Below are 27829 nucleotides of genomic sequence, written 5' to 3' on the forward strand. Positions count from 1 at the left end.
TGTGTCCAGTTCGTGTCCTCAACGTATCCTGGACGAGCGCTGCATATGCTGGTGGGAGTTCAACAACAAGGGGAATCTTTTTAGGAACAGGGAAGTTGGCGGGGCTGTCATTTCCTGGGGAAAGCTGACCCTCCGCGGCGCCAAATCTGCCCGCTTTCCCGTGTCATCATAGCCAGATAGTTCATGTCACTCAAGTAATAATATCATCATACTCTCAGATTCGAGACAATACCTGATTGCTCGAAAGGACAAAAGAAATGTTAATATTTGTACACAAAGAAACAATTGCGCCTGCCTCAAGCAGAGCCAACTCCAGTAGCACCAAACTTCCGATCGCATCCGTTCTGAAGCTTGCAGAACAAGAATCAACATAAATCAATCTGACCTATTTTGTGACCTTCGACGCCTGAGTATAGTATCCCCACTTGCTGGAGCTCGTTTAGAAGAGCTTAGGCTTAGAGATCGGGTCGCCAGCATCGTCAGGGTAGACCCACATAGCCAGAGCAATGATGATGTATGTACCAATGCACATGGCCCCTTCGAGGTAGTTGCTCTTTCCATCAGCAATCAGGTAGTTAACCACGAGCACACTGACAAAGAAGACGACAGTCTCGAACATCTGGAAGTGCAGAGTCATGGGCTGTCCCATAGCCCAACCAAGAAGAACAAGGAAAGGAGTGACAAACAGAGAAATCTGGAGCGACGACCCGATGGCAACACCAATTGCAAGGTCCATCTTGTTCTTGTATGCAACAACACATGCTGTGACGTGTTCTGCGGCGTTGCCGACAATGGGCAGGAGAATCAGACCAATAAATGTCTTCGAGATGTGCGCCTCTTCAACAATGGCATCAATCGAGTCTACCAGATACTCGGCACAGACAGCAACGGCAACAGTAATTATGACGAGTGCGATGGCTGCGGGGATAGGCTTCAGGACCTCGGGCTCCTTGCCTTCCTCTCCATCTTGCTGCTCCTCATCGAACAGGTTGGCATGAGTCTTGAGCTGGAAGAAGAGGTAGAGACAGTAAAGGATAAGCATGATGATAGCAGTGCCGTGAGAAAGAATGAGGATGTTGTCGTCAGTGCGCTCCTTGGAGTTGGCCAGGGCGGCGTAAAGAGTGGCGGGGATGATCAAGGAAGCAGACGCGACTGCCATCAACGAGGACATGGTCGAAGCAACGGTCGAGTTGAAAGACTGCTCCTGGTGTCTCCAGCCACCACAGAGGAAACAGCAGCCAAGGACGAGGAGGATGTTGGAGAGAATACTGCCGAGCATACTGGCCTGAACAATACGGATTTCGCCCTTTTGCAGAGCAACGATCGAGACCTAGGCAAACATCGATTAGCTTGGAGCCTGCATGTTATGGGCGCAAGATGCGACATACGATCAATTCGACAGCGTTTCCAAAGGTTGCGTTCATGAGACCACCGATTGTCTGGCCCAGCTTCACGCTGAGCTCTTCGGTAGCAAAACTCAGGAGAGCAGCAAGAGGAACAATAGCCAGGAAGTTGACAACGAAAACGGCGGTAGGGTTCATGCCCAGAGCTCCGAGGACAATACCAACAGGGACGAAGACAAGCAGGACATTGACATAGTTGCTGGCGAGGACGGCCCAGGTAGTGTAGAGGAAGCTCATGGGATAAGCGATCCAAGGTCTATCATCGTTGCGATATGAGTCCACGCGCGTGCGCAAGCTCTTCATGTTGCCCAAACGCGAGGTGCTCTCATTGACCAGAGGAGTGTTCTCGTCGGCGTCGCCATTGGCGCCGTAGCTGCGACTACTATCCATCGAGGTGCGTGATTCACTAGTCGAAGTGCGTCCAGCGCGTCCAAACTTGGACCTTACTTTGTCTTTATACCAGCACTTAAGGTTAGTGATTTGCGCCAAGTGAGAGCCGAATGGTCGGAAGCGGAGCGAATCAAGATGAATCGTGAACGCCTCTACGCGAGGACAGGCAGATGTGCAGTGGACAAGGATCGATTGGATATCACTCACTCATGTTTAAGAGAGAGAAGAGAGAAAAGAGGACCCAGGATGGCTGAAGGTCTTAGCTGATTGAGAATGTCACCGGACTCGTTGGCTCCAGGATAACTCTATTCTACAATGTGAGCTGTCGCGCCTGGTGAGTGGTGAAAAAGGCCCGTTGTGAATCAATGAAAGCCGCTGGCACTGTTCAAGCCAAGAGGAATGGAACCGTGGTGGAGGCGCAGCACAGCACACTTGCAGCAACGAACTGGAGACAAGAAGATGGTGCGAAATGAAGAGCGGCGCAGAGGTGACAAAGGAACCAAGAGAAAAGGTGTTGCACAAGGGGTTGGCCGCACCATTCCGCCAAACAACTCTTGGTTTGTGGTTTTTGCGCAGAAGGGAGCTCTCGTAAAATGAAGTCATTGAGGCTGTGCAAACTGGTGTATCTAAACCTAATTTTGCTTAGAGCACCTTGCTCTCCCCATCTTTATACCCGTCGGTCATGATTTTTCTGAAACACGATATCTCAAATTGGTTTCGTGTTTCTCAAGCGGAAAAGACGTTCGCGCAGGGAGACGATCAAGCAGCTGAAGTGTGTCGTGATAGAGAATGCTAAGCGTGAAGTGAGGATTTCTTCTACAAGCTACATGTACGGGGTAGCTCCAAGTACCTCACCCCTGCTCATCATGCCGTGGTAGCACCACTACTGCTCGGGCCGCAATAACTCGAGATTGTTGCAGTCTTACAAATGTCAGCCATGTGTAGGCGCCAGAAAGCAAGCAATGACAGCCGGGGATCGTCTATGCAGGCTCATGCGAGATATGCGGCCTCTTGTGACCTACCACGTCCTCTTGCATCAGACTTCATGTCACCAGTGCGCTGTCAGGATCAATGGTATGCGATGAAATGAAGCATTGTACAGTGAGCATCGCATGAAGAAATAAATTCATGCTATAGTCAGAGAAGCGAAATAACCACAATAAAAGAACCCCAATCCCCCAAAATGAAAGACCACCTCATACCCGAAATTCAAGGTAAAACAAAAGAAAAGACATGAACTCCTCGGTGTATACCAGTCCCACCCATCGTTTCCCATGAATGCGCCTTTCGCATATAACGCCTGTTCCTCTTGAGTACGCCATCGACGCCATCGCAAGAATGCAGCAGTCAGAAAGATTACTGTACTGTATCGTCTAACGACCTTCGATAGCGTATCCCTCATCAGGGCCTCTGATCATTCCCACCTTTCTGGTACCTGCTTCGTGGATGATCTCGTAGAGTCGACTCTTTTGCGCTTCTCTCGTGGCTCGCAGGCTGAGGTAAGTGCCCTCCAACCCCTTGATCTGCTCATCGACAGTAAGAGTGCTTGTGCCATTAGCCCTCACAAGAGGTGAGACAAGCTTCTTGCGCAGGATCTCGAGGTTGCTTCTGAGTTGAAGCAAGCGACCGTTGTGGTCGACGAGAACATGCTTGTTCTGAAAAGTACGCTCACGAAGAGATGAGAGAAGCTGCTTGTTCTTCTCGAACTTCTTCAGCCGTGATGCGTTGACGCCAATGACACGAGCCCACAGCGAAGCCAAAGCCTCGTTCTCTTCTCGCTCTTGTGCATCAGTCTCGCGAATGACAACGCGCTGCAAGTTGAGGAATTGTCGGTCGATAGCCTCAAAGTGGGCGAATAGGCTTATACTTGCAGTCAACTCATTGTTGATGCTCTCTTCGAGGACGCCGAGGAAATCGGTAAAGGTGCGTTGGAGAGTGGCGCGTGTGACTTGTGGTGCGGTATGGCCGAAGAGTTCAGCGACAATCTTTCCAACAGCAGTTTGTTCTCCTGTACGATGGTCTTCAAGCAGACCAACCCGCGACAGTAGTGAGTGGAGATTTGAGAAGGCCAGCGACATGTGTGAAGCTGGCAAGGTGTTGAGCTTGGCAAGCTCTCTTTGCGCCCACTCCATGACAATAAGGATGCTGTCAATGTCGCCATCGACTCCTGCAAAGAAGCGAGTCAACTCAAGAGCAAGGGTCTTCAGACTGTCTGACAGCTCGTCGAGTTCGCGCACAATGATGGGACCTGAGGTCATGTTGGTTGAGCGAACGCTCTCACCCAAGTCCCATACTGCAACGCCGGTCTCGCCTAGCTGGACGACTTGGCTGTGGCCGTTTTCACTATAGTACATCAGAGGCTCAAAGGACTTGGCTAAACCAGCCACCTTGACAAGGTCAGGGGTAGGTCCAGTCACGGGTTCTGCAAACAAGGCGCGAGTGAGAGTCAGTACGAACAAAGCTGACATCAATGAGAGGAACGTAGTGTATCGATTCTTGGTAAAGCGACCCCAAAGTTTGCGGAAATGGGCTATGACTGCTTCGATGGGTTCTGTGCGCTGTTGCACATCTGCTCGAACGGAAAAACGGATATCTACCATCCTGGTCAGCCGTCATGATCAGTACAATCACACGACAATGCATACAGTTATCAGGCTTGTCCGGCCATGATTGTTCCCCTTCCTTCTGCGATTGAGCCATTTGCCTTCTCTGGTCTTCATCTTGCTTGAGGACTGCGGCAACGGTAGGACTGTAACTAGGATCTGGACTCCTTCCCTTGAGGGGACTGATGGGAAGAGGAATGCCCGCTGCTACCAAGATATCTTCATCATCATCGTACGGCGTTAGACCCTTTCTGTATTCCTCCGGACTGCACTCTCTGCTTCCGTACGGCGACATGAGGCCAGTCTGCTGAAGGTGATGCTTGAACCAACCACTTCCTGCCTTGCGCCAGGCAGGTGGTGACCAACCTCCGTCAATATCGGGTTGGGTTGCTGCCTCGGAGTAGTCTGAAGCAGTGGGGCTCATGAACTGGATGCGCGCATGCGAATCAGGTCGCAAAAATTCAGGAGAGTTTGCGCGGAACTCAAAATCTTCCATAGACGCGTCGACCGAAGGGTGCGATTCGTAGATGGGTCGAGTAACAGTCGTGCTCATGCTATGGCGGCGGTATCGCGTTGACGGAGTTAAGATAACGGGTACTGATAAGCTTTCGCGGTCGACGACGACGAGTGTACAAGATAGACTGTTGTATATGTGTCCAAGGAGCAACGATATATGAGAGAGAGTTGGGTGAATAGGTCATGAACAGACGGAGCGGTCAAGAGCGATAGGCAAGAGCGCAAGACGCTATCAGTGTGACTTGGGCCGAGAGTCAGTTGTGCGCCAGCCCTACCAGGCACGCGCGTTGATCAGCTCGCGGGTGTTGTTGGTCTTCTGTTTGAGCAAAGTGTTTGTTGCGCGTTTGTGTCCAAAAGTACCCGAGTGGAATTGGACAGTGTATAGTTATGCGCAGTGAATAAGAAAGAGGATCATCCAGAAATGAAAGCGGGAGTACGGGGGTATAAAGAGGGGTAGTATCGACTATCGAGACCTGGTCTTCCACCAGCCACCCGAATGTGCAGGCGCGACGCTAGCTCCGCGATGCCATTGGTTGCATCTTGTTCGGAACGTCGTTTCTTGATCTTGCAGCTGGTCAAAACTCATGGTTTCAGCAACATCTGTCTCATTCCGCCGTTCAAATCACCTTGCTTTTCCTCCGATAATCCATTTCGTCCATTCTTGGAGCGCGTCTGCGTGTTTGATTCGCGCATTTTGTTACTCAAACTGTATCTTAGCTCGCAATTCGTGCCGTTGACGACTTTCGGCCCAATCCATCATCTTCGAGCTTCCCCACTATCTTCCGTCCTCTCCAAGATTCCAAGGGCTACGCATATTCCCATCCATCAAAGTGGTCTGCGTGGGCGCTTGTTCAAATGGTCGTTCACTCTTCAAACTCTTGTCATTTCTTCTGTTTGTCATGAGTATCTGCGTCGGGTCGTCTCAGAAGCGGAGTCAAGGGCCCTTGCAGCAGTCCTCAGATCAAACCCCAAGCATCCGCTGCACCACATGTCCTGCTGACCGCCAGTTCGAGCCGCCTCTGATATCATACAGCCTACTCAATTAGCGTCTTCTCGTTGTCGCAAAGACACATGGCGGAGTCTGACCTTGTAAAACAACATATTCAAGACCGTGTTTGAGCCCAAATATCTATCGCAATTGTACTCGCTTCGAAAGGACCAGGGTAAGAAAGGTATGAGTCTTGATCTGGCAGATGCATGAACAGTGCAAGGGCAGCGGGCGGCCGCCTACTGAAGTTTGACCTGATTCACAGTCTGGGTTATGTACCAAAGACGCAGGGCATAACGCCAATCTCACTTAGAGGTTTATCGCAGAACTCTATCTTATACGATGACACATTTGATCATTAATCAAGGTGTGCGATGGTGGTTCCAAAGCAAGGCTGCGTGAAGAAGGTCAAGATGTTGCAGCAACAAGTCTATGCCCATTATGAGAAGTGAGGTCTAGAGCTATTCGAAGACATTCGTGCACTTCCACAGCTCGATGTATGGCGGATCCACGTCTTCAGAATATGTACAACTGTCGAAACTTGCTTGATTGGTCTTAGAAAGCCTCTCGCCACCGACAAGGGCGGCTTGATGCTCGCATACGAACGAGAGATGTGTCAGTCTCAAGTCGTTCGTGATTCCTGAGAGTCGCATCTGCAGGCGTGCGGCTTCCTTGCAGTCAAGCATTCAAGATCCACAGAGCACGCTCCTTCCTTCGACTCGTGCTTGTTCATCAGCACTCAGCCTCCTCCATGCATCCATATTTCCAACAACGCACTTCTTCTCTGCCACTCGCAAGTGCCGACTTTCATGGTCTCTGAGGCAAAACGCCCAATAGGCAGATCAGCATGCAGAGAACAACCGTGATTATTAGCCGCTAATAGTTGAGGTCAACAGCAGCTTGAGACAGAGTGACCGAGGCCACGGAACGTTCACGTCCACGTTTGACCGACCCGTGCCGCCCCGTTAAAACCTCCTGAGGTCTTTGACAGTTTGGACGGCAGAAAGAACGCGACAACCCAGGCAGCGTTCCTCTTTCGGAGTATTCATCCAGCAAAAATTTCTCAGTAGCAGAAGAAGGGATGTTGTGGCTCTATATCGCTGTGACGATAGCACCTGATGATGCGCAAAGCACGGAAATAAATACTGGGCGGATTTGCTCGGGAGAATGATCTTCTCACGTGGACGGTGGGACTGTCAACGGGTTCGTTCCTGTTGCCGTGCTCGCCCACGCCTGCACCTGCACATGCAGCAAAACTGTTATTCACGATGTTTCAACATCTATTGCTTCATAAGATTGGTGGTATTTATCCACATAAGAAGACATGACAGATATAATAGAGATCCAGATGCCCTGAGCCAAGGGCCCGAGCCCCTCCGGCTCCGCATCACATCATCATTTAGATAGGTAGTAGCTGAACTCCACCCTTCCAACCTTAAATTCTGCACCTTTAGCAAAATGCACATCTAAGCTTTTTTGTCTTCCGCCCAACCGCCTTCTGAACCCCCTTCTACGTTCTTCTCAACTTTCTCAAAGTCAGTCAGACCGGATGCTCTTGGGCAAGTCGTGGTGCATCGGCCGTCGAAGATGCATCGCGACGTCGAGGAGTTTGGCCTCGATCCTATATCTACGATTGTAGTTGGCGCGGTCATGTTCGTGTTGACGGGGCTTGCGCTGTCCCTGAGAGTCTACGTACGAGGCGCTCTCATCAAGGCGTTCGGCTGGGACGACAGGCTTCTCTGTTTCGCGTTTTTTCTTTACACAGGCAATTGCATTACCCTCATACTCATGGGATCAACACAAGCGGTCGATGGTCTCGACGCTGCTGCTGGTCGAAAACTTGCAAAGGTGAGTTTTCCAGGATCTAAGTCTTGATGGCCAAACTGACACGAGATAGCTCTCGATTGCTGGCATCACCGTCTGGAACGCGACTGAAATATTCATTAAACTATCTGCTGCACTGTTCTTTCTTCGACTGGTTCAAGAGATCTGGCAGAGACGTGTCATTCTGATATCCATCACCATCTATGTCATGGTCATGACTATGGTCATCCTAATCACCATCTTCCAATGCGGAGTTCCCTCGAACATCTTCATCCACAAGGACTGTCTGAACTGGGATTCGGTAATGGGACCAATCAGCTACTTTAGCGGAGCCTTGACAGCACTTACGGATTGGATCTTCGTCCTCACTACTATAGCCCTCGTCTTGAAAACGAAGATGCCACCACGAGCAAAGACATCAGTTGTGTTGCTGTTATCTCTGGCCGCCATGGGTAGCGTCGTGTCAATCGCAAGAATCCCTTTCATTCGCGGAGGAAGATATCAACTCAATACAACCGCAAAACTGCCTCGAGTGGTCATTCTCGCAGCCATTGAGGCAGGTATTGGCATCATTGCGCTTTCACTGGCCACACTGCGACCACTAGTCAAGACGTGGATGGATGCATTGAGCAGCAAAAATTCGGGCTCGTCTGAGGATGTGGAGCGCCAGGTCGCTGGTGCTATGAATAACGGCACACCCGCTCAGGTTGTTGCCGGTCCTTCTGGAAATCAAGGATACGAGGTTATCGACATTGAGATGGCGAGACCCAAGGATAAACGCGCAGATTCGCACTGGAATGATCAGGTGATTGCGACTATCTCCATGCCTTCGGAGATCTCTGGACGATATGGTGTTCTGGATAGTGTCTATTCCGCCGACAAACATCAAAGATGAAACTCTTTCGAAACATCAAGGGATAATTATATCACTACATTTATGGGAGAGAAGATCAACTACTCCTGGCACTTCGATTGCACAAAGCCTTGCCAAAGAGGGTTCAATCGGATCTTGATCACTCCTGGTCGGCTAACTCTGGATCTGGCGAAAGCAGTCTGAGCTGACCTCTACTATACAAAGATTATCTGCAAACATGGACCTGAGATCCCTCTACTCTTTGCTACCGAGACCCAGCAACGAGCCAGGCTACGTCTGCAATACAAGGCCAGCCTCATGGTCATGATCGCCAGCCACTAATCTGTTCAGCCAAGTGGCTATCCTCAAAATCGCTTTACTCATCTGCAACTCGACAATGGGGAAAGCACCAGTCGCATAACCGCTAGTGGCTAAATCAATATCCTTGATCGCATGCGCAAATACATAGTCGCAATTCAGCGCATTGCTATCCCGAGCCCAGCTGAGTGCACACTCCACAGGCCTAGCAGGATCGCTACAAGCTATCCACTCGGAAGAAGGGATTGAGAAATCGTCTTCTTGGATGCGGGAGATGAGATGCTGGAAGAAAGGCTGGATGGTTGTGTTGGGGAAGGCAGTGACGTTTGCATCGGCGTAGACGATCCAGGCATCCCAGACCTGCAAGAAAGGAGTACGTTTAGCATGACTGATGAAGATGAAAGAGAGACACAAGTCTTGCGATACTTACAGCATGTAAGTCGGTGGTCTGATTGGCGAAGACAACTTCAATACCATTACCACCAGCGGCAACACCGGACGCATGTAATGGCTGAGCAATATCACCCAAGAAATGCACAACCCACTTCAATGCATATGAACACTGCAAATCCTCACCACCAACCAAAACACCACTCTTCACTTTCTGTACACAATCCCTGAGTATCTGTGTCTGGTTTGCAATGGCAGAAACCACACAACCGCCCTCAGAGCAATCACGGTGATAATAAACGTTACAGTAATGGGGTGGCTTGTCGGCAGAATCTATCCAATGCCATTGGTAGCTGAAAGCGCCTTCGGTGGTGTGAGCGTAGTCGTCTGCCCATGCTGCTGCGAGACCGATGCTGTTGTTGTATTTGGGTTCGAGGATTTGATAGAGGATGGATTTTGTGGTGGGAGTTAGAAGTTGTTCTGCACTGTAGCCGATTTGTTGGTGGACATCTGTATAGCAGTCAATAACATAAAAATAACAATGTATATACTAGAATTCAAGTACCTTTGTTCCAGGCGATGGACCCGGAGGCCATCAAGGCACTGGCTATGACGAGTGACTGAACAAGCATGTCTCGTCCCTGTTCAGTAATGTGATTGGCAGTGTACAAAAAGTCAACCCAATAAATCAAAACCTATATGACTGATGATTGTAATGCTCTCGCGTGTCTGCCCAGTGTGTTGCAGTCGGTAGATGGTTGAACACAGAGCGAGGTCGCGATAAGATGGAATTGTGGAGATGATGCAGCGATTCGGGAAACGCGGGGTGAAACATGTCAGGGACAGGTACAGGTGGCCTCCCATAGTTTCCCTCTTTCACATGTCAATCCAGTCTTGACAGGCACCATGAATGGCTTTTCCGACCATGGGCTCGACGAGGGAGCTTTCGGAGAGTCAAAGGCCACTTCGGTCGTAAAGGCCTTTGACGCCTTTCGTACGCGACATTCGTCCCCTTCTCCCTCTTGACACGCCCGCTGATCTAAACCCGCAACAGCCAAAACCAAACCTTCGTACCAGACCAAAACGCAGAATGGAGGAGTGTGGACGCTCTTCCTCGCCTTTGCCTCGTTCCTGCTGGCAGTGACCGAGGTGCGCCGCTGGTACGTTGGCGAGACACACCACACCTTTAGCGTCGAAAAGGGTATCTCGCATAACCTGCAACTCAACCTCGATGTCGTCGTTGCCATGAAGTGCAGCGACCTGCACATCAACGTCCAAGATGCCTCTGGCGATCGCATTATGGCCAGCCAAACCCTCACCCGCGACGGAACCCTCTGGTCCCAATGGGAGAACACAAAAGGCGCACACCACCTCGGTGGCAGCGCTGCCGAAAGAGGAGGGTCCGACTACCAAGAGGAGGATGTCCACGATTACCTCGGCGCCGCCCGCAAGAAGAGAAAGTTCGCAAAGACACCACGACTAGGTAGAGGCGCAACACCCGACTCCTGTCGCATCTACGGCAGCCTCGAACTCAACAAAGTCCAAGGCGATTTCCACATCACCGCTCGCGGCCACGGATACATGGAGTTTGGCCAACACCTCGACCACAACGCCTTCAACTTCTCACACCAGATCAACGAGTTGAGTTTTGGTCCTTTTTATCCTGGTCTGGATAACCCTCTGGACAACACGCGCACCACTACCGATCAGCACTTTGAAAAGTTCCAGTATTATCTGAGTGTTGTGCCGACCGTGTATACTGATAACCCTTCTGCTCTGCAAAAGTACGCTGATGCTGCTGTTCCTTTGTCTTCGGGCGATGACTCGGTTCCTCAACCTCGTTTGCCTCGCAACACTATTTTCACAAACCAATACGCCGTCACAGAACAATCGCATATCGTCTCTGAGCGTCAGGTCCCTGGTATCTTTGTCAAGTTTGACATTGAGCCTTTGATGTTGACCATCGCTGAAGAGTGGGGCGGTCTCTTGAACTTGTTGGTCAGACTTGTTAACGTTGTCAGTGGTGTGTTGGTTGCTGGTGGCTGGGTCTTCCAGATTCAAGAATGGGCCAATGAGGTTGCTGGACGTAGGAGGCAAAGAAGACAAGATGGAATGGGAGGTGTACTCACAGGAAGAAAGAGCATGGACGAGAAGCACTAGTCTCTTCTTTGCTTTTTCTGGTTCCTTATACACACAAACACAATCAAAAATGGCACGGTTGCAACCCCGTAAGGTGAAACTTCACGCCCACAGAAGTGCGATTCCGCTGTACCTCCAAAGCTTCCATAATTTGGTCACTATCTCAGGAGATCTGAAGCATGAGACAAATCTTCACCAGCAGTAGGAAAAATATTTCTATACTCACACTTTCACAGTTTTGCTCGGCTTGCACCGACAACCTGTTATAGTCTGATCCCCCTGTACGCGAGCAAGATCTTCATCGGTCCCTGTGAATCCCGAGCAAGAACTACGAGATTGAGTGACTGTACATACGATGTTACCTGTATGTATGTAAGTCACAATGGAATACGTAAGATCAATACGCTCCAGCATATACTGTTCAATCGTCCAAAAAAAAAAATATTGTGCAGTCATCCAAAAAGCTCTACACATTTGACCAAGACTTTCAAGCCCATCGTTCCTAACCAACCACTTCAAGGCTCGCCCGGCCAAATCTCATCAGCAATGCTCCTAACCAACTTCAACTTCTCCACCATATCATCATAAGTCAACAGATTGCCCTCACTATGACTAGCAAACCCACATTGAGGACTAACACCAATCCTCTGCAATGCTTGTTCTCTGCTCTCCCCACTTCCCTGTGCCACAAACTCTGCGGCTTGCAATACTCTCTCCACCATCTCCTTCTTATCCTCGAGCTTGGGGAATTTGCTCGTTACCACTCCCAAAACGACGAACTTGTCTTTGGGAAGGTGCTTCAGGGGCTCAAAGCCACCAGCACGTGGGGTATCGTATTCGAGGTAGTAAGTACTGACATTGAGGTTTTGGAATAGTTTGGTGGCGATGCGGTCGTAGCCTCCTTCGCTAAAGTGGCGTGAGTTTACGAAGTTTCCGCGGCAGAGATGGATGCCTAGATGCATGTCGGAAGGACGCTCAAAACAGGAGTTGTAGAAGGAAATGTAGGCATCAAAGAGCTCGTCGGCGGTCTGGGTGTTGGAGGTGTCTGCTGCCCAGCCGTCGAGCATTTTCTCCGAGCAAAAGTCTGGGAGGCAGTTAGTCGAGGAGGGAAGACAGATGATGGGTATTACGTACATGCGAGGTTGGGGTCATCGACTTGAGCGTTTCTCAATCCTGCGTCGTAGAGGATTTGGAGCTCGGTCTTGTATGCCTTTGCAATGTCGGCAAAGTATTCTTGGTCGTTGGCGTAGACATCCTTTGGATAAGCCTTGCCAGTCTTGTATCTCAAGTGGTACCTTATCAATTGATTAGCAAGATACCAAATGAAGAGAAAATCAAACGAGCATACCAGTTTGGTGCGGCGAGCGTGAGCTTGATATTACCCCACTGCTCCTTGGGAACAATACTCTTCATATACTCAAACTGCTCGATATAGCTGCTTTTTCCAGTATGTTCGATCTTGCCCGTGCAAATCACCGTTTCTCCAGGCACATGGTCAGCTTCCAAGAATGCAGCAATATCAGGGACATAAGCACGGAAGATATCAGCATCAGGTCCTTGAATCTCAGTAAATCCCTTCAGAGAGGGAAAGAAAGTGCCCCAGAACATGTGGCGCCGATACTCGCCATCGCTGACTGCGTGGAAACCGCATTGTTCCTGGATCTTGACGACGTCCTTGATGGCTTGATCTTCAATTGCAGGCAAAGAGTCCTGGCCTGCCTTGTGTTCGTGGACGTCTTTGCGAGCGGCCAAAAGATTGTCTGGACGCTTGAGAGAGCCCAGGTGCTCTGCTCTGAAGGGAGGATTCTTGGGTGCTGACATTGTTCTGAGTTTCAATTCACAATTGGAAACGTGTTAAAGTGTAATGGAGAAAGTTGTGGAGAGCTTGAGGTTATGTGATGTCGCATGCGGGGTGATCTGCGAGGAGCCCCACTGTGGAGTTGTTGATTGTTGGCGCTCCAAGATGCACTCACCACCATCGTCATCGAGAATGACTTGATGCTATAACACAAGATGAAAGAATACTAGGAACTCATGCAAGTCAATCGACTTTGGTGACCGTAGGTCGACAGTACATGAGACTCAAAATGTCACCAAGAGTTTCTCGCTATGTTCTCTATCGACTCCATCATTCTCACCACATGTGATTGGCCAGAGTCAAGCCCCTTCCTCGAGCTCAACCTTGCAGCCACGCTCTTTTGACCTTCCACGTGCTCTACAGCCAAGCCAGAAACTCAACTGCCCTGAGAAAACATCTTATCATGCCTTCAACGATTTTCGATACGCGTGAGAGTCCGCGACTCACTGCCTGCTTGTCATGCACTCCTCAATCCAGAGTGTTCTTCGCCATCTGAGGCCAGAGTACATCCCCTTCAGCTTTCGAACCGTACACGAGTACCAGCGGGATGCAAGCAATGCCTGCGAACCAAACACCCAGCACTTGGCATTTCGTCTTGCAGATGTGTTTCTCAGAACTTGGGATCTAGGATTTACTGCTTTTGGCGGACCCCCTGTGCATTTCCAAATCTTGCATCAACGATTTGTGGGAAGCAGAGGCGCTTATGCTGCATGGGTGGACGAGCAAACTGTATGGTTCTTTAGGTTCTTTGTGCAGTCTTGATAAAACAACGCTGGTACTCAAGATCCAGTATCGTGAACTCTTCGCTCTTACGCAAGCATTACCTGGACCAGGAAGTACGAAAATGCTCTTCACCCTGGTTGCGTATCATGCCGGTCTTATGTGTGCTATCTTTGCGTTTCTGGTTTGGAGTCTTCCTGGAGCTGTCGGTATGTTCCTGCTTTCGATTGGTGTTGGCAAGATCAAAGACGTACTGCCGGGCCCTGTGTATGGCCTTCTATCTGGCTTGAACGCGTCGACAGTCGGAATAATTGCTCTAGCTGCTGTACAGGTGAGTGGGCATATTGAAAACCCGCTTCCGCGCTGCACTCTTGGTCCTTCATCAGTTGTTCAGTTGTTTGCCCAGTATGCTGACGAAGACATTTTGCAAGCTTGCTACCAAAGCCATCATTGACCCTCTTTCTCGCATCTTGGTCATATTCGGTGCATGTGCTGGGCTTTGCTACACGGCATTGTGGTACTTTCCCGCTTTGGTAGGTATCGGTGGTGCTGTGGCAGTAGTCTGGGATCTTTACCTTAGCCGCGCGATTGGTAGACTTCGTGCCAAACGGCAGCAAAAGCGTATCAACCAACAGCGCGCGGTGGAAGAAAGCGACCCAATCATCACAACAAGCATCCCACTTCAGAACATGTCTTTAACACAAGCATCATCATCTCAACGACGAGTCACGAACCAAGAGCAGCCCTCTAAACAGTTAATCACGAATGCCGAAGCTGCCGAGCGTGTCGCGGAAGATACACCAGAAACACAAGCTCACGCCTACACTTTGTCTATATGGCAAAGTATCTCAATCATCTTCTTATTCTTCGCCTCCTTCGCCGCAGTCCTCGCTGCACGTGGTGCTTTAGCGGCCCCACCTTTAATCCTTGATCTTTTTGCAAACATGTACCTAGCAGGCACCATCATCTTTGGTGGCGGTCCTGTCGTCATCCCTCTGCTCAGAGAGTACACTGTACAACCCGGTTGGGTCTCTTCTCGCGACTTCCTCATCGGTCTAGCCATCATCCAAGCATTTCCCGGTCCTAATTTCAACTTCGCTGTCTACCTCGGTGCCCTGGCTGTCTCTTCACATACGCAAGGGCTAGCCGGTGCAATACTGGGCTTCATCGGTATATTCCTTCCCGGCCTTGCTCTCAGCACAGCCGTATCAGGTATCTGGCAGATTGTGCGCACAAAAGCTTTCGTTGTAAGCGTGCTTAGAGGCATCAATGCTACAGCAGTCGGTTTGGTCTTTACTGCTGTGTACCGGCTTTGGGAGATTGGATATTTGACTCCAGATTCGGGCAGAGGCAAGTCTTTGGCTAATGACCCTTGGTGGGTTGTTGTCGCTGCTGTTGCATATTCTGGCGCTGCTTGGTTCAAGGTACCTCCAGCACTGGCAATTCTTGCAGGCGCTGTGCTCGGATTGTGCTGGTATGGTGCAGTCGGGAAGCAGGTCTTGGGACTATGAATTGTCCAAATGAGGATAGTGGTCAATGGATCTCAAGCAGGTTATTTCCGATCCTGATGGGCGTGTTGGTGTAATCGAAGATAGAAAGCGATTGAGCGGTGAAAGCGCGATTGCTTGGCTACGACATACAGGGTGGTCTTGCATCCTTTGAGAAGCGCGAAATACTGTACTTCGCGCCAGTTTCAGCCATCTCATCGTTGCTGGAACCAATCGACGAGCTTGCCGTCGTACGCCAGCTCTTGTCGCTTGAGTACTATGTGACATTAATATCTCGCGATAAACGCTCCCTGACTGGCGCGTAGCGAGTGTGACGAGATGTGACGGCGACGACGAGCCGCTTTGAACTGCATGATTTCAGCTGCCGAGTCTCGAATTGGCTTTTGGCTCAATTCTTCCTCTGGCAATGCCCCCTTGTGAGCGTTATGCACGAATCACGACTCTAGATAACCCAGGACAACAACATACATCCTCACTTGTTCAAGCGTGAATTCAGCAACCTTTATCAATGCTGAGCTGATAAGAGCGCAGTCTCAGCCTCTTATATAGTTGCCTCCTTGACAGTCACCGTTCTTTCCGTTGCCAAAACTCTTACTACCCTCATCATTCAAGACACAACACAAATGTCTGAGGACGTTGCAAGGAAGGTCATTGGTCTGCCTGTCGTCAAAGCCCTAGAGAACGCAATAACAACTTTCTTTGGCGGGTTCAGTTATGAAGCTGTCATCTATGGATCAAGCGCTTCTCCGAACACTCTAGTGTTGTCGGAAATTGACCTCATGATATTCGTTGAGGATTCCTTCGATCTGACTACCGAAAAAGCGCGCGATTTCGCTCGAATATTCAAGCAGGCCATGGCAACTCACAAAGTCACCTTAGATGTAGAGGTCTCGTTGGAAAAGAAGCTTATCGTTCCACTGGGAGTTGCCCTCAAAGCTGCGCAAGGTTCGGGTCTCCGGTTTTGCGATGGTCGGCTGCTCTCTATCTCCAGAACAGCAGCCTATTTGAGCTCGGACGAGATGCTCGAACGACTTGTGCTGAACGTACTCACAGTTCCGCAGGTTCACGTCTGCGGGAATAGATCTCTGACTAACCACATTCGAGATGTAGCGAGTCAGACTCTATTCACCTTCATACAAAATCTACCTACAACAGGAAATTCAGCGGCAACAGACTGTGATTCTTTTATCAGAGGAGTTATCAGCGAGGGGACTCGCTATGGTGAGGAGTATCTCGGTTACAAAGATCGCACGGATGTCATTGGTTACCTAAAGGCAATATGGGCGAAGCACCAGAAGCAGACCAGGCAGGAAATTTCCATCTTCTGCAATTCGAAACCTTCAAGCGCGAGTCCACGATCTGGCCGTATAATTCTCTTGAACGGGTTCCCAGGCGTCGGCAAGTATTCTATCGGCCGCAAACTTCACGCCTTGTTTGAACCCGCTCACGTGCGATTTGTCGACAACCATGTCTTGATAGATCCAGCGCAGGCTATTGCACCCGGACGAAATAGCGACCACAAAGAGCTTCGTCGTGCTTTCCGCAAGGTTGCATTCGATGCACTGTGCAACATTCCTGGCCAGGATGTGACCATCATACTCACATCTTGCCTAAGCTCTGCAACAGAGGATCGAGAAGTCTTTGAAGAACATCTCCGCATCGCCAGCTGTCGAGGTATACCCATATACATCTTCAATATCATTTGCGCACCAAACGAGCATAAAGTCCGACTATCCGCCCCAGAGAGGTCTGCAGGCACGAAAACGAAATTGCTTGACTCCGAAATTTTGAACAGCATGATGAGCAAGCATCGGTTGATGCGTCTCTCAGACCTCGACGAAAGTCACGAAGGAGATGTTGAACGAAGGCTGTTCGAGCTGGATACGTCCGGACAATCCATCGAAGAGAGTGCTGCCAAGATACTCGCAACAGTAACTCAGAGTGTCATGGAATAAGTTAGTTGGCCGACCGTCATATCAAAATGTGGCTGGGGGTCATATAACGTAGCGAAATTGCTTGCCAAGAGAAACAGGCAGTCACATCCTTCCAGTCTTCCTGAGCCTTCCATTGGACACTATTTCGATGAACACTCACGTATTTGGCATGCACGATCGTAGCTTCCCTTATAAATATGTGCTTTCTCTCCTCTATCTTGTTCACTCTTGCGCGACCAAATAGCACATTTACACTCAATCATTCGAACGATCATGACAAAGCCGGCGGCATCTTTCCATCTTTTTGGACGGCTTCCGACTGAGCTGCGACTGCAAATATGGCAGTACTGTCTTCCATATCGAGTATTTGAATTGGATTTTGCTCTTGACGAATATGTCTTTTGGTTGAACAGGGAATACCCAAAACCTCTCTTACCTTCGCCATGTACCCTTCGACATACAACGCTTCAAAATGGGCGTCCGCCACTCATCAGCCGTGTCTGTCGCGAATCACGCTCCGTGGCGACCAGATCAGGTGGTTTTGTCACAGAGCGCGACCCTGATCGACCCTCGGATACGGAGTGGTGGTCAGACTTTGAGTTCGAAGATGCCTGGGTAGACAAGACACATGGTGCACCTCACCTCAACTGGAGTGGAACGTACGCGCCTGAATACCAATGGTCTGGCTACCCTCTCAACTGCATGATATGGGAGTCTCGGAGGTTTTCTGCCACTCCATCTATCATGCTGGAGTCTATTCACAACCTTACTTTCGGACCTCCCCCTCCTGAAATCAGAGGACCTGATGGGCGACTTCAGTATGTACCCAGGCCCAACAAAGAGACCGAATTCATTGATGCCTACAAGACCTTGCCTAGCTGGCTAGTCGTGGTGGATATCGTCGTGGTGCATTTAGACCTCAGCTCTGCAGCAGGCACAGGGTTATTCGGCCTACTAGGGGATGCCCCAGTACAAATCATTCCAGTCTCCAACGAGACCGAAATCGACAAATTCTACGATCTAGCTGAGCGCTGCGAACGTGGGAAGAATGTCACTGCTTCACAAGATTTTACGCGAAAATCTGCTGAGGAGTGGAGGCAAGAGTTGAGAGATGATGTTTTGTACAGATTCTCACAAAACGAATCCGTTGCAGAGGATTTGATTGTAATCATGCATCCGGCCATCATGTTTCGCCTCTGTACGCAAATGTGCAATCACAGCGTTGAGGCTCACACTTTATTGCAGGCCCTGCGCGGATAGGCTTGCCCCACATCTTCCTCCTACACCTTTTCTCCGAGATGGTCTCGAGAAAGAAAATCTATATAACTTCTGCAGCAAGTTCCGTTACTATCGCACGCACCGTCTCTATATTAGGCGCACTTGGCGACACATTGAGCATCTATGACACCATCCAAGAGCCCAGGCCCGGTTGTCAATGTGTTCTGAATGTTGATAGGAGTACGCAGCATTGCCAAAGCCTCGCCCGATGGTAAGGGCATCGCTGGTGCAGCAAGTGCGAGGCGAGATATGTCTGCCGATGCCATAGCAGAGCTAGAAAGTGTACTCAAGAGAACCGATGATAAGTTGCAGGCTTTATAAGGTTTCATTGGAGCGGATTGAGGTAAGCCTTCTGCAAAGTTGGTGCTTTCTTCCTTTGATGTCTCGAAGTAATCTAGATGCGCCAATTTGCGCTCGACCAGACAGGCCTTATTCGCCTTGAGAGCTCGGCTCTCGTTAGCAAAGATGGAAAGACCTTTACATATCAAATCCAAAAGAAACGCATTAGCGATTCTAGTAGACATGCAGTTATCACGTACGACAGTCAACTCAACTCTACCACCAAAACCATACTCAAACTCCCCATCATCGTCACAACATTCAACCCTCAAACCGTCAATGCAGACAATTCTTCTGTCCAACCACATCGTCGATATCTCTTAAAGCATCTAACCTGCTGCCGCTATCTCTTCCTGGCAATGGTCCTTAAGGTTGATACACAAGATCTTTCAGAATATGTGCTCGCATGTCATCGCGCACCTCATCGTCAGAAATCCTTGGGTGTCGTTGGAGCTCAATCTACGGAGAGACCTGGCAGAGTATCGACCCCAAGAAGCGCTATAGGTCCATGGCCAAATTTCCTCTATCCCTGAGTCCTGGAATAGCTCCTCAATTGCAGCAGCTTGATGTGTACCACACTTATAGATTGCAATTGTTCTGTAACGAGATCGGGAAGAGATGGATTTCACTTGCTAACCTATGCACTAAGGGTGATGGGACCCCTTGTCCTTCATGGCACCGTCTTCTCTAATGCTAAGAGATACCAGAACCATAGGTTGTGAGCGACATAAATGCAAGAAGTATCCGTCGATCGTCATGTGGAATCCTCTCTAGCAGGTATTTCGTAGAGGGGAGAATAGAAGTTCTTTTGACCAAGACGAAAAGGGCTTTTCATATTGTTTTCCTGGGGTTTGGTGTGCAGAGATGATAATCAGGATCCTTTTGATTGAATAAGGTGGAAGAGCTCATACTGCGCAATGATTTTGATGAGTATGGGGGTTTGAAGAGAACTGTGGCAAGCACGTACGACGGATGCATTGGCTCATGATGGGATGGAAGTCCGATTTTGCAAAGAAGTCTCGCTGGAAAGATTACTGAATGCTGTGTGATTATTCTGTATAGCTGGTGATGCAATGATGCGCTGTGTGCTGAGTGTGCTATGCCTATAACAAAAAGATGCATGCCAAACGACTGAAACAAACCCCAAATCAACTCTAACCAAGAACCAACAATTAAACACCAACACAGATACTCCAATGAACATTCACCTCTTCCTTTCCAAAAACTAAAAACAAAAACAATGCTAAAATGCTTATCAATGCATAATACTCTGTCTCCACCGATCAATCAAATCGCGTTGCGCAACAACATTAGGATCGTGCATGCCACCCGCAGCCTGCATCTGTGCCATATGCGCATACGCCTGTTGTTGCTGCATAGGCATCATCATCTGCTGCTGTGGCATCTGCATTTGTCCGTAAGGATATGCACCTCCAAACATCATATTTGGGTATTGAGCGGTAGGTTGCAGGAAAGGAGGTGGTTGAACAAAGCCATAGCCAGGGAAGCCTCCAGCCGCCATTTGGGGAGGATACATCATTGGTGCTTGTTGCGGTTGCAGTGTTTGCGGGTTGAAGTATTGGGGTACTGCACCTGTGGATTTGGAGGAGAGGAGGTAGGGTGCAGGTTGAGGGGTGAAGTGTTGGGGCATGCCGCTGGTCAGACGATTGTATGAACTTGTGCGATTGCGCTCGCGGAGTTTTCTTCGTGCTTCTTCTTCGGCACGGGCGGCATCTGCTAGAAGAGAGCCTGCTGCGGGAGCATTGGCAGAGCGAGGGCCGCCAGGAGAGGATACAGGATGGGCAGCAAGAAGGTTTGCGAGAGATGAAGACGAGCGTAGGAGAGGAGGACGGACAGTACGAACAGAAGGTGGGTCAGAGGTATCGCCTCGTTTGGCTTCTGCTTCGCGCTCACGTTGCAAGCGTGCTCGTCTTTGACCCAGTGTTTCCTCTTCGGGCTCAGGGGTCTCGGTCTCAGCCTTCGTTCCTGTAATGCCTCCGAACGTGCTGAGGATGTCTTCGGAGAAAGCAGTGGACTTGCGTTTGTCGGCTTCTGCAACATCACCCAACGCTGCATTAAGCATCTGTTTCTGCTTGAGACGACGCAAACGCTGTCCCAGCGGCTCGTCTGGATCCTCATCATCGTTCGAATCTTCTCCCGGTAACGGAACTGCTTCAGGTGGTGGCAGAGCAGCCTCGCGGCGTTGTCGTTCCATCTCTTGGAGGATTTGTCGTGCCTCGGCTGCAGGCACACCTTTTAGACGGAAGCGACGACTGCTCAACGGCTCGTTGTCCTCGAATTCACGCTTCTCCATCAGACCTAGTGGACGATCCCAATCTGATTCATCTTTCTTGCCTCGGTTTATCAGGCCATTCTTAGTAGGATACAAGACGCCAAGTGGGACGTCTTCATCTTCTTCTTCTTCGACCTCCTCAGCGCTTGGAGCTTCCCATGCAAGTCTAGCACGTCCGTGTTTCTGCTTCTTATTCTTTTCCACCTGTTTGACGGCGTCCATCTGAAGCAGAGTACTATGCATTCCATTAGGAAAGGCATCTGCAGCGGCGCGATTACGAGACTTTTGATGAGCTTTGCGAGCCTGTAACTCTGCCAGCAAAGTAGTAGGCTGGGCAAAGAATGGCATCTGCATATCCTGTTCGTCGTTGTAGATACTCTCTCTGTCTGCGCCCACTCCCTGAGCAGGCATCAGGGTATCTTCTGCTTCTGCCTCAGGAGATGGCTCAGCTGGCTCCTCAACCTCGAGATTACCAAAGTGTACACTAGCGGGACGAGACTTTGCAAACTCGGTAGCTGTGTCTCCACCATCGTTCAGGTCCATATCAGTCATCAGACTCATCTTGCTGTTTCTTTTCTTTAGTTTCTTGCCTTCTGATTTACCACCAAAGTCAGTCAGTACGGTCATCATACTGTTGCGCTTGGACATCATGGGCTTCTCAATCGTGCCAGCGCTGACGGATCGATCGTGACCCTTCTTCTCATTGTCATCCATGATCATATCGAGCTTAGAAAGAGTTGCACTGCGACGGTTTGCAGAACGTTCCTGGGCATAGATTTCTTGTCCGCTAGTACCAGCGAACGGATGATCAGTAAAGACATTGACTGGAGCATTGACGGATGCAGCTAGAATACTGTCTAGAGTAGCAACAGCCGATGCTGACTGAATCTTGACCTCTGTTGGTGACCTCTGACCTTCGTTGTCGAAGAAGACAGACGCTCTCAGTTGTGGAGGCAAGTTGGCGGTGCTCATTCGGCTGGCTTGAAGATCCATCATGCTTCGTCTTTGTTGTTTTATTTGTGGGGAGGAGGGACCAGATTGCGGTGCGCCTTCTTCCGGTTCTTGCTCTTCCAGATCAAGACCAGGTAGCCAGGGGGCACTTTGCCTTGAAGCAAGAGGCATGGCGCTCAAGACCTGAGAGCGACGCTGGGCTTGCTGGTTGGCTGAAGGCAGCTGAGACAATCGCTTGGGCAGGTTCAACATGCGAGGGACTGGAGCGGGATAGTAGACCATGCCCTCGGTGGGCGGAGGTTGTGCGTAAGACATTGGACGGGCATACGACATGGGTCGAGGCTGGCGAGACATGCGCGACATTCGTCGTTGCGCACCTCCAGGGCCGTCTTCGTCGGGGCCTGGCGAATAGTGTACACCATCAAAGTCCTTGAAGAGTGAGCGGGCATCACGGAAAGTGTCAGTGGTTGGTGGGCGATCCGGGGGGTTTTGGACAAAATCGTTGTATGCATCTTGATCGGCAGCCTGTTGGTATAGGTCGTGGGCTTGCTGCTGCCATTCCTCCTCTTGGCTGAGTTTGTGCTGTTGAGAATATTGTTGTTGTTCAGGAGCTTGTCTGTCGTCGTGCGAGTAGTGGCTCTGTTGGTCTGGTTGCGAGTAATGGCTCTGCTGATCGCGAGAGTAGAGACTTTGTTCATCCTGCTCATCGTAGCGTTGCTTGTCGTCATGGGAATAGTGGCTCAGCTCGTCGAGATCGGAGAGTCGTCGACTGGACTTGTCCCACTCTTGATGTTCAGGCTCGGGGGTCTTGTCGGCATCGTTTGCAGGTTTCTCTTGGTCGTCAAGCAACTCGGCGTCTTCTATGGTCGGTGCGAATGAGTAGTGGGATGGCTGGCGTCGTGGACTCGAGTACGAGGTAGGTGAGGCGAGGGGCGAATCCAGGGGACGACCCTCCTGAACGGGCTCAGGCATGCCCGAGGGTCGATGGAAGCTGCTTACTCGTGAGACGGCAGGGCTCGTGATGTATCCTCCGGGCGAGTAGCCTCCCCAGCGAGCGTGGTTGTTGACGTCGACGATCGAGTTGGCGTAGCTGGAGGTCGAGTGATTGCGGCTGCGTGTGCTGATGACTCTGTCGATGCTCTGCTGGCGGCCCTCACGAGTTTGTGACTGTGACAGCGACTCGGAGGCAATGCTGCTTGACCGTAATGACGCCCGGTCCTGTTCCTGTTTCATCCTGCGAATCTCGTCGCCAATGTCGCTTCCCCCCTGACTCATCTCTTCTGCTGACTGCTCCAAACGCTCGACATTCTTGATGTACGCCCCCTGCAGGCTCTCGAGTCCGGGAGAAGGATGTTGTAGCGATACTTGTTCAGCCGACGCCGTGCGCATCAGCGCTCCACGTGGCGGTGCACCTGTAGACATGCCTGTACCATGTAGCACTCGGCCCTATCGTAATCCACTTTTACGAACTGCCACCATTAGTCTTGGTCGGATACGAGGGATGAAAAGCAGTGTCCAGATGGTCGTCTAGAGGAAAAAGGAAAGGTTAAAGAAGTGTGACACAGTCGCACAACCCTCCCAAACGACCGCTCAAAAAAGCAGCCATGCGAGTCTAACAAGCCTCCCCTTGAAAGTTACAACACCGGCGTCCCTAGCAAAAGCTTGGCTACATACGACTATTTTATTTTTAGCGATCCAGCCGCATTCCCTAATTGTTTCTGTCCATCCTAATCTGACACATCGCTCGTATATCACTCTAGGTCTATTCGTCTTCATAATTCAATCTCTCGCATCACACTCTCTCGTACTGCAGAGTCCAGCCACATCATGTCCACACCGTTATGAGGCAACGTTCAGAAAAGCAAGCATCCACCAAGGTAACCCACGCGAAACAGCCACTTCTTGGCGTACGCATTTCCCATCGACTTCCGCCGAACCTTTTATTCTGTCTAACAATCCGTCCAATCGCCTGCTTATCTGTTGCTATCATCTGCACATCTACAAGGATTCTTGAAGATGACTGCTTGAATGATTCTGCACGCCGATTAGGCTATCTTCAGATGACAGCGGTACTTAATGTCTAGATCGCTTCTTCGTCTCATACTCCGCGCCTCACAACGTATCCACTTCCACATGGAATGGACAGATACCTTTGTAGTAACTTGCCACGTGTGTGTAGAACAGCCAACACAGCTTAGCATTGCTTGCCTGTCGAGGAATGCAAGGAAGTCTTTTGAGCCGCATGTCCATAACTCTCCCTTCATGCCTATCTCGGCTCTCCTCATCATTACCACAGCAACATATTTCATGAGCCGTGGAGCGGATTTCTCGCAAGGTTAGTCTTTAATATAATGTTTGCGGACGGAGTATAGACAAGGATTTACTGATTTTAATCCCTTGCTCGGGAATGGTTAGAAATGCAGCACTGTCGAGATTTCTCGTCTAGTCATCAGCAAGGCTAAAATCCAACAAAGGCTACAAGCATCGAAACAGACAAAAGAGCTAGAGAAGCTCCGCCAACTGTGCCAGCTGCACCAGTCTCGTCTTGGGTACCGGTGCAACCTCTCCCACCCGTGTAGTTTCCATTCTTGGCTTGTGTTGTGTTGGAAGGGTTACAAGTCAAATTTGCAACAGTCTCTCGATCGGTAACAACCTCATTGATAACACCACTAAGTCCATCACCGTACTTTTCACCCTCGAGCGCACATGCCGATACAATTTGTCCTTCGAGGTTATTGCCTTGGCAGCCAGATAGTCTTCCTGTAGCGCATCTGGTGTTGGGAGTGAAGACGACATAACCATCTGTGCCATTCTTGATTGTCCATGGGCCATGGTTGAGAGCCACTGGATAGGTCTGAGTTTCGTTGAATTGGAGGTTGACGACTTTGGAGATAGTGTCGTAGATGGAGTCTGCTGAGGCATCGTCCGAGATGTTCAGTGTACGGCCGTCGGTGACATAGCCGCCAATGTCGACCGAGCAGTTCTGTGCGGCGGGACACGAAACGCCCTCGCTGATGATGTACGAGCGACTGCTGAGAGATGTGTAGGTCAAGTCGGCGTAGCTCGTGGTGACATTGAAGCCAGAGCAGGACTGTGCTAAGACTTGTTGACTGGAAGCCAACACGAAAGCCGAGATGACTGAGATGGTGAACATGTTATTGAATGAGTTATGCAAAGTTGACTCCAAGGTAAACAGAAAGATAGACAACTGAGCAGTTGGGGGTATACTTATTTATATATGCCATACCAGCCAGGCTGTAGAGGCTGGGCGTATGCGATGTGACGCTCCATGAGCTCGGAAACAACAACTACAGGCTGGCCGATCGCACCGATGTAGTATGGAATCGGTGTATTCGTTGCTTCAGAGTCATGCGCATGCGTTCATGTTGCAAATGCCCAGCAAAGCCAAGTGTATAGTGAATCCTTTGCGGCCGAGCTTGGTAGTTGTATAGGCGATCGTTAATGCTTTCGGGTTGTCACGGGTTACCTTGAATCGACACTGTTGCAGGACCAACTTGAACTTCTTGAAAAGTTGGAACTTGCATCTTGTTGGTCGCTCTGACATTTTCTCGAGAGTAGCAATCAGGCATGGCATAAGCATTCTCTGTCGGAGCTATGGCATGTTGATCGACACATGCTTTGCCGACTATTTTCACATAGCTTATATTTTCTACCGGTGTCTGTACTGGATTCTTATTCAAGCCTTAGAGGCAGTCTGTGTGAATGTTAAAGCAAGTGATAATCTCAAAAAGAAGATGCAAGATAGAGTGAAGAAGGTTGGGTATAAAGTTGGGGGTAGGTCAGATGCAAAGCTGTGATTGGCTGAGGGTCATGGTCTTGGCAGAGTCTTTGGATGTTGGATGTCATGAGTTTGGCCACCACCTCAGCGCACTCGCACCTACGCCTCTCATACCCGTCTTGTCTTCACGGTCGGCGACTGTGAATTCAATTTCTACACACATTAGCAACATGTCGCGCGCCACATCAGCAATCACATCGGCGGCATCGCACCGCGTCGTGCCTTCGGCCAACGCCACCACCTCGAGATTGACCACCTCCGCCCGTGGTCTCGCTACCGTCCAGGACGCTCCTCCAGTTCAGCACAAGCGTGGTCTCCAGGACCAGGACCGTATTTTCCAAAACCTTTACGGCCACCATGGAGCCGACCTCAAGAGCGCCATGAAGTATGGTGACTGGCACAAGACCAAGGAGATCCTCGGCAAGGGTCACGACTGGGTATGCATTGCCACGCATTGCTAGATTATTGCAGCCCTGCTGACACGCCTGCTTTAGATCATTTCCGAAATCAAGGCATCTGGTCTCCGTGGCCGTGGTGGAGCTGGTTTCCCCTCTGGTATGAAGTGGTCCTTCATGAACTTCAAGGACTGGGACAAGGACACCAAGCCCCGCTACTTGGTCGTCAACGCCGATGAGGGTGAGCCCGGAACCTGCAAGGACCGTGAAATTATGCGCAAGGACCCCCACAAGCTGCTCGAGGGATGTTTGGTCGCTGGTCGTGCCATGAACTGCACCGCCGCCTACATTTACATTCGTGGTGAGTTCTACCACGAGGCCACTGTTCTTCAGCGTGCCATCCAGGAGGCCTACCAAGCTGGTCTCATTGGAAAGAACGCCTGTGGATCTGGATACGACTTCGACATCTACATTCACCGTGGTATGGGTGCCTACGTCTGTGGTGAGGAGACCTCCCTCATCGAGTCGCTCGAGGGCAAGCCTGGAAAGCCTCGCCTGAAGCCTCCGTTCCCCGCTGCCGTCGGTCTTTTCGGTTGCCCTTCGACCGTCGCCAACGTCGAGACCATCGCTGTTGCGCCCACTATCATCCGTCGTGGTGGTAGCTGGTTCAACTCCTTCGGTCGTGAGCGTAACGCCGGTACCAAGCTTTTCTGTATCTCTGGTCACGTCAACAACCCCTGCACTGTCGAGGAGGAGATGTCTATCCCTCTCCGCGAGCTGATTGACAAGCACTGTGGTGGTGTCATTGGCGGCTGGGACAACCTCAAGGCTGTTATCCCTGGTGGTTCCTCTACTCCCATCCTTCCCAAGAAGGTTTGCGACGACCAACTCATGGACTTCGACGCCCTCAAGGACTCTCAGTCTGGTCTCGGTACCGCCGCCGTCATCGTCATGGACCAGAGCACCGATGTTGTCCGCGCCATCGCTCGTCTCTCCAAGTTCTACCACCACGAGTCTTGCGGTCAGTGCACCCCTTGCCGTGAGGGTTCCAAGTGGACCGAGCAGATTATGCACCGTTTCGAGAAGGGACAGGCTCGCGCTCGTGAGATTGACATGATGCAAGAGCTCACCAAGCAGGTCGAGGGCCACACCATTTGCGCTCTGGGAGAGGCCTTCGCTTGGCCCATCCAAGGTCTGATCCGCCACTTCCGCCCCGAGCTTGAGGCCCGTATCGCCGACCACGCCAAGGCACAGGGTGGTGAGGCACTTGCTGGTGGCTGGCACCACAACTCTCTCAAGGATGGTCTGCTTGTCTCTCCCGGACAGTAGA

The 27829-nt window shown here is 50.5% G+C and overlaps 12 protein-coding genes across 12 annotated transcripts; 6 read left to right on the forward strand and 6 right to left on the reverse strand.

Moving 5' to 3' along the window:
• Positions 1-439: 439 nt before the first annotated feature.
• Positions 440-1706, reverse strand: M437DRAFT_79043 (calcium/proton exchanger; the record flags this gene model as incomplete). The annotated part of the gene is made up of 2 exons (XM_041027092.1): positions 440-1330; positions 1389-1706. The coding sequence occupies 2 exons, from the start codon at positions 1704-1706 to the stop codon at positions 440-442; spliced, it is 1209 nt and encodes a 402-aa protein (XP_040875353.1).
• Positions 1707-3166: 1460 nt separating this feature from the next.
• Positions 3167-4949, reverse strand: M437DRAFT_59608 (uncharacterized protein; the record flags this gene model as incomplete). Its single annotated transcript, XM_041023608.1, has 3 exons — positions 3167-4386; positions 4439-4478; positions 4536-4949. 3 exons carry the CDS (start codon positions 4947-4949, stop codon positions 3167-3169), a joined length of 1674 nt encoding a protein of 557 aa, XP_040875354.1.
• A 2538-nt stretch (positions 4950-7487) lies between these two features.
• On the forward strand, positions 7488-8619 carry M437DRAFT_59429 (uncharacterized protein; the record flags this gene model as incomplete). Its single annotated transcript, XM_041023579.1, has 2 exons — positions 7488-7748; positions 7798-8619. 2 exons carry the CDS (start codon positions 7488-7490, stop codon positions 8617-8619), a joined length of 1083 nt encoding a protein of 360 aa, XP_040875355.1.
• A 249-nt stretch (positions 8620-8868) lies between these two features.
• On the reverse strand, positions 8869-9917 carry M437DRAFT_59504 (phospholipase C/P1 nuclease; the record flags this gene model as incomplete). Its single annotated transcript, XM_041023592.1, has 3 exons — positions 8869-9255; positions 9326-9795; positions 9851-9917. The coding sequence occupies 3 exons, from the start codon at positions 9915-9917 to the stop codon at positions 8869-8871; spliced, it is 924 nt and encodes a 307-aa protein (XP_040875356.1).
• A 274-nt stretch (positions 9918-10191) lies between these two features.
• On the forward strand, positions 10192-11445 carry M437DRAFT_79047 (DUF1692-domain-containing protein; the record flags this gene model as incomplete). Its single annotated transcript, XM_041027093.1, has 2 exons — positions 10192-10279; positions 10340-11445. The coding sequence occupies 2 exons, from the start codon at positions 10192-10194 to the stop codon at positions 11443-11445; spliced, it is 1194 nt and encodes a 397-aa protein (XP_040875357.1).
• A 494-nt stretch (positions 11446-11939) lies between these two features.
• On the reverse strand, positions 11940-13245 carry M437DRAFT_70019 (5-methyltetrahydropteroyltriglutamate-homocysteine methyltransferase; the record flags this gene model as incomplete). The annotated part of the gene is made up of 3 exons (XM_041025392.1): positions 11940-12508; positions 12559-12719; positions 12773-13245. 3 exons carry the CDS (start codon positions 13243-13245, stop codon positions 11940-11942), a joined length of 1203 nt encoding a protein of 400 aa, XP_040875358.1.
• A 440-nt stretch (positions 13246-13685) lies between these two features.
• On the forward strand, positions 13686-15513 carry M437DRAFT_79049 (chromate transporter; the record flags this gene model as incomplete). Its single annotated transcript, XM_041027094.1, has 4 exons — positions 13686-13710; positions 13785-14011; positions 14073-14333; positions 14434-15513. The coding sequence occupies 4 exons, from the start codon at positions 13686-13688 to the stop codon at positions 15511-15513; spliced, it is 1593 nt and encodes a 530-aa protein (XP_040875359.1).
• A 1352-nt stretch (positions 15514-16865) lies between these two features.
• M437DRAFT_17843 (uncharacterized protein) lies at positions 16866-17435 on the forward strand (the record flags this gene model as incomplete). Its single annotated transcript, XM_041018920.1, has 1 exon — positions 16866-17435. A coding segment is annotated over one exon (570 nt), but the record flags the coding sequence as incomplete, so codon positions are not given.
• An 867-nt stretch (positions 17436-18302) lies between these two features.
• M437DRAFT_29194 (uncharacterized protein) lies at positions 18303-18662 on the forward strand (the record flags this gene model as incomplete). The annotated part of the gene is made up of 1 exon (XM_041019157.1): positions 18303-18662. A coding segment is annotated over one exon (360 nt), but the record flags the coding sequence as incomplete, so codon positions are not given.
• A 1654-nt stretch (positions 18663-20316) lies between these two features.
• Positions 20317-23727, reverse strand: M437DRAFT_88651 (uncharacterized protein; the record flags this gene model as incomplete). Its single annotated transcript, XM_041028882.1, has 1 exon — positions 20317-23727. One exon carries the CDS (start codon positions 23725-23727, stop codon positions 20317-20319), a length of 3411 nt encoding a protein of 1136 aa, XP_040875362.1.
• A 1036-nt stretch (positions 23728-24763) lies between these two features.
• Positions 24764-25459, reverse strand: M437DRAFT_59529 (uncharacterized protein; the record flags this gene model as incomplete). The annotated part of the gene is made up of 1 exon (XM_041023595.1): positions 24764-25459. The coding sequence occupies one exon, from the start codon at positions 25457-25459 to the stop codon at positions 24764-24766; it is 696 nt and encodes a 231-aa protein (XP_040875363.1).
• An 815-nt stretch (positions 25460-26274) lies between these two features.
• Positions 26275-27828, forward strand: M437DRAFT_59547 (NADH-ubiquinone oxidoreductase 51 kDa subunit; the record flags this gene model as incomplete). The annotated part of the gene is made up of 2 exons (XM_041023598.1): positions 26275-26541; positions 26599-27828. 2 exons carry the CDS (start codon positions 26275-26277, stop codon positions 27826-27828), a joined length of 1497 nt encoding a protein of 498 aa, XP_040875364.1.
• Position 27829: the final 1 nt, after the last annotated feature.

The sequence above is a fragment of the Aureobasidium melanogenum genome (genome assembly GCF_000721775.1).
Source record: "Aureobasidium melanogenum CBS 110374 unplaced genomic scaffold scaffold_33, whole genome shotgun sequence".
NCBI lineage: Eukaryota > Fungi > Ascomycota > Dothideomycetes > Dothideales > Saccotheciaceae > Aureobasidium > Aureobasidium melanogenum.